The sequence below is a fragment of the Chrysemys picta genome, chromosome 5 (genome assembly GCF_011386835.1).
Source record: "Chrysemys picta bellii isolate R12L10 chromosome 5, ASM1138683v2, whole genome shotgun sequence".
Taxonomy (NCBI): Eukaryota; Metazoa; Chordata; order Testudines; family Emydidae; genus Chrysemys; species Chrysemys picta.
Genome location: NC_088795.1, coordinates 40,091,761 through 40,107,538, shown reverse-complemented (window position 1 = coordinate 40,107,538; position 15,778 = coordinate 40,091,761). Strand labels below are relative to the sequence as shown.

Genomic DNA, 15,778 nt, shown 5'->3' with positions numbered 1-15,778 from the left:
TACAGTGAGAATGATAGAATGAAGGCACATGTAGTAGTTATCAATCGATTTAGTGTGGAGAATGTATTAGCCTCATATTGAGTGGCCAGGTAAGGAAGAATTTTTAAACCAGTAGTGCTGTTTTAGAACTATCTTTTTGAAGTCTCATTGTGACAAACACCCCTTCTCCTAGGACAGCTTTTGCAGCTAGCACACTGACTTGGAGGTTGCAGAAGTGTAATTAAGATTGCACTGGTGTGATTTGGGCCAGGATATCCCACATTCTTAGTATATTTCATGTAGAAAGGACAGAAACTAACCATATCAATCAAAACAAAACATTTTAATTGGGATGATTAAATATTTCTTTTACTGTAGCATGCAGAGGCCTCAGTCAGGAAATGTCTTATTATGTTGGGTGCTGAACAAAAAGCATAAAGACAATCCCTGCACGAGGAGTTTACAATCTAAATAAAGACAAGACATAACAGGTGAGTGGGAGAGGGAAGTTAAGAGTAATAGTAACACGGTATGTAGACTAACTATGTGCAGAATTTGTAGGTTCCCTTTTCCTTGAATCAATATGAGATAGCTAATAACTCTTAACTTTTTAAGAACTCTATCTTTAACCATTGATTAATTAAAAAGTATTTTATAAATAACTTCCAACTGCATTTTACACATCTTATCCAGAATTATTACTAAACAGATCTCCAAGGCAGCAATTTATCTTAGGCATTGAGATAAACAAATTAAGGAACCCATATTAAGTGCACAGTTAGGGAGTAAAGTGTGCAGTTGTTGGAAAGAAAGAATTATTTCAAAAGTTCCGCTGAAGCACCTAGTGCAATGGAAGGTACTTTGTCTTCTGCTCGCACACTTTTGAGGAACTATACCCCTAATTTTGTCTTCTAGAGCTGGGACTACATTTGCATCTTGGTTAAGAGCTCTCTGCAAGTCCTCTTCACACATAGGACTTTCAGGATTGGATTCTTAATATCACCAAATAAATCAACTCTGTGCTGTCATACTGCACTGATTATATATAGACACTGACATAAGGAGGGATATAATAGAGGTCTATAAAATCATGAGTGGCGTGGAGGAAGTGAATAAGGAAGTGTTATTTACTTCTTCACATAACACAAGAACCAGTGGTCACCCAATTCAATCAACAGGCGGCAGGTTTAAAACAAACACGCAATGCACAGTCAACCTGTGGAACTCATTGCCAGGAGATGTTGTGAAGGCCAAAACTATAACTGGGTTCAAAAAAGAACTAGTTAAGTTCATGGAGGATAGGTCCATCAATGACTATTAGCCAAGAGGGTGAGGGATGCAACTCCATGATCTGGGTGGCCCTAGTCTCTGACTGCAAGAAGATGGGAGTGGACAATGGGATGGATCACTTGATGATTGCCTGTTCTGTTCAAATCCTCTGAACATATGGCTACTTGGCATTGGCTACTGTTGGAATACAGGATACTGGGCTAGATGGACCATTGGTCTGACCCAGCATGGTTGTTCTTGTGGCACGCTCTCCAGAGTACCTATCACCGAATGCACTTAACTGTAGTTGTGCACTGACTTAATTGTGCCTCAAAGTTGTTACTGAATACATTATGAATACTTGTATGCTTATTGCATATTTTACTGAGCAAATGCAAGCAGGTTTTGGGGCCAAACCCTCAGTCCCTGATTCATAAAGCCTCAGTCTTTATAGTAAAAGGGGGATAATAAAGCTGCCTTAAAAGGGCATAAGGGAAATCCCTGCCTGATGTAGTCAGAATAGCCACACCTATCACTCACTATTTCCCTCCTATAGCAGAGTGGACATGTTGGAGAATGCTAGGGGACAGGAGAGTGTATGGCCAGAATAGCCTGTGCTCTGGCAATCCCTGTTCAGCATAGCTGCCTCTTGGGGGCTGTTAAAAGCAGTTAGAATAGTCCTGTGGCTGCTCTCAATTCGTGCCAGGGGCCACACAGGATTGTGTGAGTGCCAGGTGATTTTAAGCCACCTTTGCCCCTCTCTCTGGGTCCTGTGTTAAGTGCAGTTCAGCCAAGCCTGGGAATCTGGGCCTTTTTGGGCAATATGCACAAATCTATCCCTAAATTTCTTTGTGCTGAATTATTTAATGCAAGTAGTCGAGTGTTTATCTGTTTAAATGTAGTGTCACTTATACTATAGAAAGTCCCCACCTCTCTGCAATGTACTACAAAGGAGAGATGTCTTTACCTCCTTATAAGATATACTGTTGCTAAACAAGGACCAGACTGTGGCCAGATGCTTCTTGTGCATGTAAGAGGTGGAATATCCAGCTGGTGGGAACAATTACAGCCTCTGGCCTCTTTGTATCTCAGGTGCTCCCTCATGCACCCTCTATGGCACAAACCACTACAGCAGAAGCAGGAGAGTAGGGGAGGAGACAGGACCATATACCACCCCCAATGCTCCCCAGTACACATGTTCACAAGCTGACCAGCACTCAAAGGGAATACATCAAATCCCTTTAAGAGATATAGCAATGGATTCACTCCCTGTGTGCCAGGATGTTCCAACACAGAGCAGTGCTTAACTAGCAGAAACAAATTCAATGCTTTTAATGAAAAGAAATAAGGATCTCCCAAGTGCTTTTTAAACACTGATGAAGTAAATTTCCCCATGTCCCTGGGAAGTTAATATTAATCTCATTTTACAGATGGGGATACTGAGGCACAGAGCAGCTCAATGCCCGGTGTCACACTGAAAGTTAATGGAAAAGTTGAGAATAGAACCAGGTCTTCCTCTACCTATTAGACAACTCTGTTTCTTTTTTGTATTGGCCCTTGTGCAATGTTTAAATTTGGCAAAATGCATAATTACATTCAGAGTCATTGGAAAGAACAAAAGATCATTGTCAACAGATCAAAGTCAATGCTGAGCAGTCTATACAGGACTTGTGTGAATGCCTCTGCACTGGAGTAGGATAAATCAGTATTCAGACAGCTCATTCAGCCCCGGTCTAGCAGCATGGTAGCTAATTCACACTTCTGTGCATTTGTATGAGAAGATGCCTTTCTTACCCTGTTACATTTTATTGGAAATTACAGTTTGTTATTCAAATCAGCCTTCTTGAATCTCCTGTTTTTCACCATATTGCTAAAACTTAACAACATCCATAACACAAGAAGCAAGCAGTGCTCAAACTAAGGAGAATGCAGTTCCTCTTGTTATGTGAGGAAGACGACCTTCAATAGGCAGGGGAAAGAGGACAAAGAGATAAGCAAGTTTCTCTAGCTAAATGTGTACCAGTCGAGCCCCAACTGGCAGTATAGAGTCCAGTATCAGAGATCATAAACCACTTTCCTTCTTGCTGTAGTACTGGTTTAGCAATCAGAAGAAACTTATTTTTAAAAATATTTTTTAAAATGAGGTTCTTATTGTTAAAACTGTACTGAAGGAAGAAAGAAAGCAGTTTGATGTCGGACATTAGGTCTTACAGCTGGTATCAGATATTTAGCACTATTCTGACCTCCAGCAGATTTCAAAATGTTGAATTCAGTGACAAACATTAGGGCACAAACTCAAATTTGTGCACTATAATGCTGTGGACAAATCCATATGTACTGAAATGCAACTGTAACCTTTTAATTTAAAAAAATATTCAGATTATACAAGATAAGAGGTGTCTCTTGCCATTTGAATTTAGAAAGTTAAATTTCCATTACATCACTGAAAATACACCTGAAAAGTATATGGTTGCACTCATTTGTATGCACAAAACCCTTATTTGAATGTACAAAATGGGTGCATGGATGGACAAACACCTGTTTGTGTAAAAAATGAGCATTTCCCCAAACAATTACCAGTACTGCATGGGCAACTATTCAAGGGTTTCATTCAAGCAGACAAAAGTATACCTATGATTTGTATGCCTCTGACTGATACACTAGGCAAATGGCGGATATTACTTTTAATGCTAGTGACTCTGCATCTTTCTATCCTAATATCATAGGGACATTCAGACAAATACTAATCAAATCACTAATATAATGTTTTCTAACTTTTATCAAGGATTATCTGTGGCAGTATGTTGCTGTTTATAGGCTTCCATTGGGAATAGAGAGCTATTAATGGCAATGAGATCAGCAGTTAAAAATACAGGCAAAAATTATTGGACTATCTAGCATTGTGTAAGTGGGGAAGGGAAGAGCATCTTTTCCTAAATTGATTAGGCTCACGTATTGCGTTATTTGGTTTCCCGAGTGAGAGTCAACCAAATGTTTATATATAGTCAGAGAGTTATGAAATTTGAGCAGAGAAAACAAGTGAGAGGTCAAAAGAAAACAATGTATATTCCATTTTTGTAGGTTGTGGTTGCATTTAAGTGAACATATACTCATCTCTTATATTAGAGCACACTTAAAAGAGCCATTTACTGTTAAAAGGAGAAATTCTGTATCAGTTTCCTTTCTAGATTCTTAGTTTCTTCAGTGAAAATTTAAAAAGTTGGCCAATATGTTGGTAACATCAGCCAAACTGTTATCCTGTGAGTATGTAAACTCGCCCACTGGGAGAGGTGACACTGGAGGAAAAGTATTTGGCTGGCAACCTAATCCATTCCAGTGTCAGGACACTCTTTACATTCCAAGCATTACATCTGTTCTGTAAATAATCTCTGTAAGAGTGAAGGGAGACTGTGCTCAAACTGTGCAGCCTTAACCATTCAGCTACCTTGACCTTGTCCAGCTTGGTGAGCTACATAGGGATAACTGTGGAGTTATTTCTTTGTCAGCGTGTAAAAATGTTTCTGAACAGGTATGTTTATTGCTGTTATGATAATTTCACAGATGAGAAGTAAGAAAGATGAAATGGAGTTTGACTTTGGTAGCGTTCCAGTTGCAATGTACATCACTGTGGAGTGTTTTCCATCAACTTCAAGTGGGAACAAAATCAAAGCCTTATAAACAGAGTGTGAAAAGCCTCCCAAGAAGTCTCATTACAAGGGGGTGTCATATACTAGCACTCAGCCTCAAGCATTTTCTTCTAAAATGAACATGGCTCTGATTGACTTAAAGAGCCCTTGATCTGGTAATGTCACATCTCATAGCCTTTTACTGAGTTCACCCTGCAACTGATACAGAAATCCTTAAGCCACTCTCCAGAAGGTGCCAACGTTACTTCTGCAGCCTACTATCCTATGCTCCTTATAGTGATCAGGCAGCAAAGACTGCTCATGTGCTTACTGAATTACTTCTGCACCTTTGTGCAAAGATGGGCATACCATAATTAAACAAGGAAACAGATTCATTACATTGCTAAAATTTTCCATATTTACAGGCATACTAGTATTTTTCACTAATAAAGCACGTCTATATGAATATTTAGGAGCACTTTGAGCGCTATAGTTTCCAAGAAATATTGCTGAAAATATTTGCATACAACCCATGAAAATTTAACAGCTTAGTCCATCTTTGGAGCTCATTTAACATACTTGTATATAAACAACAGTTTCTAACAAGTTCCCCGGCAGCATTAGCAAACAAACAAACACATAACCACTCTCAGGTTCTAGAGCCACAGCAATAGCCAACATGTACCAAAAAGGATGTTTAAGTTTCTTATATAAGTCAAGAAGAATTGTGAAATAATATCAGAAAACAGACAGAACATGAAGCTATGTGAGGCAGGGACTCTGCTATTTAACACAACTAACCTATTGTAGCAGCATATATAAAAATTCAAACTATACTCTGTGATCTCAAAGTGCTTTATGAAAGAGAGTAAAACAGATGGAGAAAATAAGGCACAGAAATAGACTTGCCCAGGCTCACACAGGAGGGGCAATAGTGAGAACTCAGGTCTCCTGATTCTGAACCTAGTACCTTATCGCGTTCGTACACATGATACACATAATAGTTAACAGTTCCAGTAAAAGGGAAACACAGGAAGAGATATCAGTGCTATCTGAGACCAGTGTAGAACTACACATCAGTGATATAATAAAATTGGAATATAAAGGTTTTTAAAAGACCAAATTAGGCCAACTGCTTTAAAACACAACAATTGTCACTCTAACTGCTTTTACTTAGTGTATAAGGCATTAAAATAAAGACCATAGTAACCCAGACATCTAAATCAGCACACCTGAGACTGACCATTAACTCACATGCTGTATGTAGTGACTCAGTGCAGTCAATAGACTTGCCCTGTTTAAAATGAAGTATGTGGTGATCCAGACATGGAAGAGTGGGATTCTTGGTGGGAGTCTCAGAGCAGGAAATGGTTAGCATTACTGACAGGCAGCAGATGTCGGGGATTTTGACAGCTCTGCTTTGATGCAGAATTTTGGACTTCGCCACTGATGTCATAGTTCAGATGATGTATCATGCTCCAGAAACCAGTTGCGGCCTGATGGACTTTGTTATTGTGGAAAATCTCCTTCAAAGCAATTCCAGAGTAAATAGGATATCTTAGGGCCCAATCCTGCTCCCACTGAAGTCAGTGGGAATTTTGTCGTTTATTTGAACAGGCACAGAACAGAACCATAAGGTCAAATAGCAGCTTTTATTATAATACTGGAGAAACCATGAGGTGTTTAACAGTGAAGATTTAGAAACGTATTAAAATTTTCATTCTCTGGTGAGAGGTGCCTTAGAAATAAGATCAGCAAATACTCAAACAGGGTGGAGAGGACCAAAAGCCTCTGAATATACTAAAATAAGACATCAATAAAGGGAGCACTATTTTTTCCCTCCCTTTAGTTGAAGGGACACATTCCTATTGTTGCTGATGATCTTTGGCATTAGCATTAATGCTCAGAATTCTCCAACGACACACCCTAATGAAAGTGGATCCACTGATATGATATCAACAGATTGATGCTTTGTTGTCTAAACAGTAAGTTGGGTATTGCTAAAAAGATACCCCCAAGGTGTTTTGTTAAATACCTTTCAAATAAATCTAATAAATCCAAGCTGGAAAAAAAATGAGGGAAAAAATCTTCATTAGTTTATTTTTCAGGGATGAGATTATTAAAGTTTCATGAATAGTATGTTCTGATCATGCAGACTCACAGGTTAGTTTTTCTGAGTGTTTTAAGAAAGACCCATGTAAATACAAGATCAGTTTTTACATCTCTATAATCTTCAGCTATTATGGGCCAACTGAAATTTTTTGTATTGTAATTTCCAGCCACAAAGGAAGTACAGTGTAGTGGATAAGAGTATTACAAAGAAAGAACAATATTAGTATTTTTAAGGAGGCTTTCTGTTAAAGACGTGTTCAACAGTCATTACTTCATTTCTCCAGTACCATAAAGCAACATCCACATAAAATGTAGAAAATACCTCAAATGATATTTAAAATTGTTGCAATTTTAAATAATTTTTCCTGCTTAGAGCAAAATGTAATAAATAAATATATTGGGCTATATCCTGCGGGACTTGCAAAGTTTTTACTCAGGTTAAACTCCCATTGAATTCCACAAGCAATACAAGCTTTTCTTGAGTAAGAACTGAATGAGGCCTGTAGAATTTGACCCTATAACATGTCATTTTATAGGGGAAGGCCAGGAAAGCAGCCTGAATTTAGAATTAGAACTGGTCAGGAAATTTGTTATTAAATTATTTTTTCATCAGAAAATGCTGATCCATTGCAACCTTTCCTGGGAATGTATCAGTTTTGACTAAACTTGTGTCAGGAAAGTTTCTCAGGTCCAGGATGGAATTTCTGCTCAAAACCAGAGAAAGAGATCCCAGAATAGCTGATGCCCTGGTAATTAGGTCACACATCTGGGATGTGGGAGACCTAAATTCAAGTCCCTGCTCTGCCTGATTCAGAGCAGGGACTTGACCCTAGGTTTCTCACATTCTAGCCGAGTCCCTTAACCACCAGCTATCTTGGGTAGATATTTCTCTCCATCAATCAAAATATTTTGAAAAGTCTGAAATATCCCACTGAAGAACTGGAAAATATTTGAAACTCAAAATTTTTTGCAGGACAAGAAAATCTTTTCCTGCCCAGCTCTAATTATAACAGATACTCAGTTCTATGGCTATATGCTGCTCAGGACTAGCCTGAGGGACTCAGCCTTTTCCTGCGTACTCTTGAGCAAAGCTAAGTATACCCAGGGAACAGTGAGACATTGGAGGGCATGAAAATAAGTGGAATAGAGGGTGTGTGGAGAGAGTTTTGAGAAATGTCTGCTTGATATTTTTACATATTTATGTTGAACTATTACATGTCCTAGTTATCTATTTAATATAAAAGGGGCCTTCTCAGGAAAAGAGTCAAAAGGAAGTGTGATTTTAGATTAGGGTTAAAAAAATAATAAAAAACCAACACTTTCCCAGCTTAACTAGTTTTTTTTCCTGGAAATAACTCTGTGAGCCCTGTAAATCCTAACCCTCAACAGTACTAAACAGATATCAACAATCATGATCAGGTGTGGGATATCCCACACAAGCAGCTGCCCGTGCTTGAAAGGCCTTAAGGTATCTGGGGACATGGGTCCTTCCTGCCTTGTATAATTTTTCCACTGCCCTTTCATTAGTGTATTTTTAGTTAAGATGAGTAGAGGCCGTCATGCTCAGGTGTCCCCCGCAAAAGTATTTAGTATTAATCAACTTTTTCTTTATTCAAGGTTGAATTTTACAACTGTTTTCTTTTCATGAGTTTATTTTGGAGTATTGCAGTACTGTTTAGTATTTACTGGTGGTTTTACATCGGATGTTTGTAATACTCATAATTTTTTAAAGCAAAATTGGACCCTGCTTGTTCTTTTAAAATAATTGTTTACTCTAATAAATGAATACAGGAAACTTTCATTATCTGTATGGCTCAAAGGAAGGAGAATGCACCCTTTGGAATTTCAAGACACTTCTGAATTTTCACATAACCACTGTTGAGATAATTGGGTTTACCACTAATAAAACTACTTTGGTGGTGTCATCTATATGATTAATAAAGAGACCCTTTGGTCACAGTTGGTTGTCTATTTAGGTTGTGAATTTGTGTGATGTGAACCCTGGTCTCATTCTCAGGTATGGTAACAACACTCGGAACTATGTCGTACGAGTTGGGGATTATCACACACTGGTTCCTGAGGAGTATGAGGAGGAAATTGGAGTCCAACAGATCATGCTGCACAAAGAATACAGGCCTGACAGCAACGACTATGACATTGCATTAGTGAGGTTGCAGGGACCAGAAGAACAGTGCGCCAGATTCAGCACCCATGTCTTACCCGCATGTTTGCCACTGAGGCGAGAGAGGCCACAGAAAACTGCCCCCAACTGTTACATCACTGGGTGGGGTGACACAGGTAAGAGTGATTTATATATTAATACACCCAAATTTTCCTCTGCCTCACCCACAATAAAGATGTGGACTATTTCTTAAACAATCAGTTGTTCAATTTGCTATTTCTAATATTCAAGGTGGAATAACTGTACCAGGTTCCGTCATTTTAAAATAGGATAAAAGCTTTTGTTTGTTTGTTCTCCCCATCCCACCCTCCATCATTATAGAGGAATAAAAGCACTAGTTTCTTTTAATTTAGTTTGTGCTTATAACCTTGTCTCTTCACTCTCCCAGACTGTAGGATTAATTACATAATTGGTACTGTTAAATCATCCACTCACTCCTACAGCCTCCCATCAAATGGGAGCCCACACATTCACACCCCTTTAAAAACACAATACCAGCTCTGCCATATTCAGTCTTATTAATGAGGACCAGAAATGCTTATACTGATTTATTTAAATGACACCAGGATGTCAAGTGAAAAATGGCCACAGCACGTGTGTAATGGAGAATCCAGCACACTTTCTTTCTCCTCTATTGCTGCCACTGCCATTTTCCAAATCCCAAATTTCAGCTGCTAGATTTGCGTGAAAGAAGATCTACTAAAGATGCAGGGGAGGCAAAACACATTTACAATCAGATTTTTGGATAACTAGCAGGTCCTGTTACTTTATTGAGTGTGGATAGGAGTTTCTTCTCCACAGGACTCTGTTCCTTTATAAATTAATAACCATGTTTTACTTTTATGTTTTTATTTGGTTCATGACAGTGCAAAAAGAAGCCAACTTTTTATCCTTTAGTCTTCTGACTCACTAAAATTGGCAAGAAAATGTGGTTAAATATCAGTTCTCTCTTTTTACATTCATTAATCTGTATGCATGTATGCACAGATATCTATGAGAACATACTGAAAATATGGAGAACTAAAAACTGGGAAGAAAGGTTTGCAGTACTGTATGTTTTGCCAAAAAAATACACCTCTTAGCATTTTATTTAATTCACTGTATAAGAGCTCTGAAGTAGTACCACTTAGCTTAGAACTTCTATTTAAATGGAAATACTAGCTACTTCAAAACTTACTTTAAATGCAATAAATTACATCACTGCAACATTTACTGAGATTTTAAATGTTCTCTGTAATCAAGTTGTTATACAAGGATAATTAAGGATTTTTTTTGAAAACAAAAAATGCTGCTGCTGTCACTTTTTTTCAACTGAGAGAGAATCATGAGGTACGAGATGAGTTTTTATGATGTGTTACAGAAAAAATATTCTAACGACTTAAAATAAGGAATCGTGCTTGGACCTCTACTTCTAAAGTGAAATAACCATTTGGGGTATTCCAAAAATTCTCTCATATATATATATATATATATAAAATAAATCTTTTGAAGTTAGTTGAATTTGAAGATTTGCCACTACTTAGTGCACCAAACATTCAAAAATGTTCAGTCTACACAACAATCTAGTTCCTTCTGAATGAACTTTACTAGAGACCAATATTTTGTTTTGACAAAATGAGACTGAAAATATGTTGAAACAACATTGAGATTTGAGACAGAACTTTTGTTTAACTAAGTGTAATGTTTATGAAAGGTGCTATACCAGGAGTTGGCAACCTTTGGCACGCGGCTCGCCAGGGTAAGCACGCTGGCGGGCCAGGCCAAGCACCCTGGCGGGCCAGGCCAGTTTGTTTACCTGCTGCATCCGCAGGTTTGGCCGATTGCAGCTCCCACTGGCCACGGTTCACCGCTCCAGGCCAATGGGGGTGGTGGAAAGCCGCGGCCAGCACATCCCTCGGCCCGCGCTGCTTCCCGCAGCCCCCATTGGCCTGGAGCGGCGAACTGCGGCCAGTGGGAGCCGCGATCGACTGAACCTGCAGACGTGGCAGGTAAACAAACTGGCCCGGCCCACCAGGGTGCTTACCCTGGCGAGCCGCGTGCTAGAGGTTGCCGATCCCTGTGTTAGACTGACAACTCTGGAGTCTATTTATGCAGTAGCAGTGCTAACGTCTCTACCTTGTCTCTCAATTCTAACCTTGAGGAATCATTTCTTGGGAGAACAAGGTAGAATGGTCTCATTGACTTTAATTTCTCAGGGAGACTATCACATAATGATGGTAATTTTTTGTAAGAGCAGATTTATAGTTAGCCAGCTGTTTACTAGGAACCAGATTGAAAGCATGAACTCATTTGATATATTAACACCTAGCAGCTTGCTAGATGGTAAAGACTTCTTATCATTACCAAATAAGGTGGCTTTGAACAGTGATCTAGAGATGAAAATCTCTTCTGCCAATAGCCCCATAGCCATTAAACCATCTAAGAATAGCTTCCCCACTACATTTAAGTATTACAGCTTATATTTTTGTAGACTCAATTACCTAAAATATAACAAAAAATCCTGTCTTGTGAAGTATCTGTGATACAAGTGCTGCTAAACCAAATGTCTTACTTACAATTTGCAGTCTATTGAGGGAGTTGAGGTATGCATCCTTTTCACTTTTACTTAATGTTGTAACACTGTATAGCAATATTTAAGCCACATTAATAAATTCAGTTAAATCATACCTGATTTGGTGATCATAAGTATCTCAATACCAGTTATTTGGCCTTTCTTTGCAGGAAAGGCCTATTCAAGAACATTACAACAAGCTGCCATCCCCCTACTTCCTAAGAGACTTTGTGAAGAGCGTTATAAGAGAAGGTTCACAGGGAGGATGCTCTGTGCTGGAAACCTCCAAGAACAGAAACATGTGGACAGTTGTCAGGGAGACAGTGGTGGACCACTCATGTGTGAACGTCCAGGGGAAAGCTGGGTTGTGTATGGGGTGACTTCCTGGGGTTATGGCTGTGGAATCAAAGACTCTCCAGGTGTCTACACTAAAGTGTCTTCCTTTGTACCCTGGATAAAAAGTGTGACCAAATTGTGATCATCCCGACTCAGAAACAGTAAGCATTAATAAAAGGAAGTTTCTGAGTCAGACGGGGCAGCTTGAACAGCACAACCAATGCACAGCTGGGCCCACACTGGGTGGGAAATGGACACATTCTTCTGTTTTGCATGTTTTTATTTTTGTTGAATCAAGGATGCATATTCATACTATTTGTACAGTTACAGATTATTAATGTGCAGTTTCCTTCATGTTGAGCAAAAGTTTATATTTGCATGGGAAAATGCAATATACATAAGATTGGAGGGGAAAGGGGGCCAACATTTTACTCCAATATTGGATTGGGACAATTTGAGAGTTCAATATACTAGTTACGCCCCACGAGAAGACTGCACTGGCATTTATGCTTCAGATTCCTCCCAGAATTACTTATAATCCTCACTTCTAGAGTAACCTATTTAGTTCAATGGTTGCCCCACTTAGAACTCCTCTAATCTCAAGAAAGGCATTGTCCTTCTATTCTGTCTCATGTATGTTTCAGGTATAAGCACAGCACAGGCTTTGCATGCACAGGTCACATTTGTCCCTGGATCATTCTTGGTAACACAGTAGGTCTACACACTTCAGTAGAGCAGATTGATTGCAAGACCTGCCAATAATTAAAACCCAATTCTTCAGAACAAATGTCCACACAGGTTAGTGTCCCTCCCACTCTCCAAATAATGCACAATGTCCAAGTACAACTGGTCAGTGCAGTGGGGTAGAATAAAATTCCGTCAAATAACGTGCCCTGTACACCTACGGGTGCCAGATTAAAAAATAAAAGCAGGTGGGGGAGATAGGGGCATATTTGAATTTCAGAAACACAGAGTATCTTCATTTAAAGAAATGCCAAAAAACAGGGCACATGCAATTTTTGGTGGGAATTACATTGTCCTATCCTGACATCCACTAACAACTATGGATGCACCAAAAGCACTGGCCTAAAGGAGACAGAATAAGCCAAAAATTTTCCTTGAATAAAAATGAAGGTTACTTACCTATAATAGTTCTTTGAGATGGGTCTGCATATTCACATTTAAAGGTACTCCACACTTATAGGTACTCACTGCATTGTGGTGCCTTACAGCAAACACCTCTTCCAACAGTGTAAGTTAGAGCAGTGTTTCCCAACTGGGAATGATCTGGGAATGATATGCCACCATTCTCAAACAGGTGTGCTGTGGAATTTTTTTGAAAAAGTACATGTGAGGACCTGGGGGAAAGCCACCTTCTAGTTGGCTGTCTCCCTCGCTGCCCTGCTTCCTCCAGGGACGGAGCAACCAATCAGAGCTCAATCTCCCTCTCCTGTGTGAGCAAGGGGTTGGCTTCTCTGTCCCTCCCTTTCCCTGCTGTAGCCACCACTTGGGGGGAAGAGCCCCTGGAGCTCAAGGGGTGCCCTGGCAAAGCAAATGTTGGGAACCACTGAGCCAGAGTGCTCTTGTATCCCCCACTCCTCCCCTCAGAATCACAACGCACTGAGAGCAAGGCTATAAAGGAGGTGGAATGCCCTCACCACCTCGGTTCCTTCCACTGCAAAGCAAGAGACAGAATAACAAGGACTCTGTCAGAGAAGGGAAGGTAGGAGGCATGAATACGCAGCCCCATCTTGAAGAATTCCAGAAACAAGTAACCTTCATTTCTTTGAGTGGTTCTGCATATTCTCACTTATGGGATAGACTAATAATCAGTGCTGAAACTAACCTGGGGGCAGGAACAGATTCCTAGTTGAATAGACTGAGGCACCACCTTGCCAAATCTGGCATCCAGACTAGAAGCCAAGTCCAGAGCATAGTGCTAGGTGAAAGTATACACCAGGTTGCAGCTTTGCAAATTTCAGCATCTGGCACCTGCCTAAGACAAAGGAGGTAGCCACAGTTGTAATGAAATGTAGTTGGATTGCAGCAGGTACGGGGACTTTTGCCAATGTGTAGAATTCAGCAGTACATTGTTTAATCCACTGACAACTACCTTGTCCTCATGAAAAGAAGTAAAAAAGGTGAGTCGGCCACAAGGGCTTGCTCACATTAAATTTATGACATGAGAAAAAAATATGACTTTCTGAGATGTTTCTTTTCAAAATGCATGACTAAAAAATAATAAAATAGCCAGTTTTCATAGACCTGTATCCCCCAAAAAGCATTCATTTGCACCTATGTTTCCTCGGCTGATTCTCTACTATTCTCAAGACTATAGAAACCTATGTTTAAACACTATAAAAAGTATTTCACACTGAAAAAAAGCAACCCTTATTGATGTGGCAATACAAGTATTAATTACACAAAATTATTTATTAGTCCATAAGAAATAGTTACTACATTATAACATATTTCTACTAACCTTCCTTTGTTAATGGTCCCAAAATTATTCAAGATACACAAACATGAAACTTGTGCTATTTCTAGGATGCATTCTAAACTCTTATACACAAATATTTTCTTTGCTCATGACATCTTTGACAAACTATCACTTTTTAAAAGATGTAATGAAGCCTTTGTGGGCCAAGGAACATTCAAGTGTGTGAAATGTGGCAGTTCTGTGTCACCACATTGCCAATGTATGATTGTGCAATATTGTGACAAGTAACTACTATTTAATGGTATGTGTTTCCCTTCCCTACTGTGGAAATTCCAGTTGTGACAATGTGTTGTGGCCTTTTGTGCACAAAATGCAATGTTTGTACTAATGTATGATAGATGTGTAACTATGTGTTACACTCATGTCTGTATGTCCATATACACGTCCAGTTCTGTTACTGTTACCCAATTGCACACCTTAGTTAGCATGCAAAAGAGTTGTGGCAATATTGTAGACTCCCTATATGTGATTTAATTCTTATTCAGACTTGGCCCTCAATTTAATGGCAATGAATGTGTTTTAAAGGGCCATTCCCAATTTAAACATCTTGTTGGAATTGGTGCTATATTAGTATAATCAGATGCTTTTATACAGTATTTGTACAACTTTCTGTAATTTTGCACTATTTGGATAACATAAAACACTGTATGTTAGAAATGCAAATAAATATATTGGGTTCGACATCTGGAGAGCCTACTATTATGTGAAACCATCAGCTGATGCAATCTAAAAGTTAAGGTTTCATTGCTTATATACACACATTTTTTTGTTTAAAATAACTAAAGTGAATCTGCTGAATGAAAGGGAAGAAAATTTAACAAAAAAATCTGTATCATAGAACCCGTGCATTGATTTGAGAATTTTGTAGTGACGTAGACTATACAGCGCAATAAGCTAGGAAAGAAAGGTGCTAGGGGTGGGGATGTGGAACTGTCTGAATCACCAAGGATCAGATTTGGAAAATTTAAGAAAAGTCATCATGTAGCAGAGTAGTATCCATTTAGATTTCCTAGCAGGCCATTAGTTTTTGCTTACTGGGCTCTTTTCATGAGAAGCTTGACTTCAGTAATTAACTAGATCAGCATTTCTGCACACCCCTGGAGTTCTGTGAGGGTACTGCAGGGGGTCCCTGGGCCCTGATCAACTTCTCTGCCTCCCTCCCAGCACCTCCTGCATGCTGAGCGCAGGAGGCAGTGGGAGGAGCACGGATGGCACGCACTCAG

The 15,778-nt window shown here is 39.3% G+C and overlaps 1 protein-coding gene across 3 annotated transcripts in view; it reads left to right on the top strand.

Annotated features, from left to right (window-relative positions):
* Positions 1–15,236, top strand: part of PRSS12 (serine protease 12) — a 65,915-nt gene extending 50,679 nt beyond the window's left edge. For all 3 annotated transcript variants that reach the window (XM_005290310.5, XM_024106411.3, XM_005290312.5), the window contains 2 exons: positions 9,004–9,284; positions 11,890–15,236. In XM_005290310.5, coding sequence (XP_005290367.3) covers positions 9,004–9,284; positions 11,890–12,197 — 589 coding nt within the window. In that variant the 3' untranslated portion in view covers positions 12,198–15,236. The remainder of the gene's footprint in view (positions 1–9,003; positions 9,285–11,889) is intronic.
* The last annotated feature ends 542 nt before the right edge of the window (positions 15,237–15,778 follow it).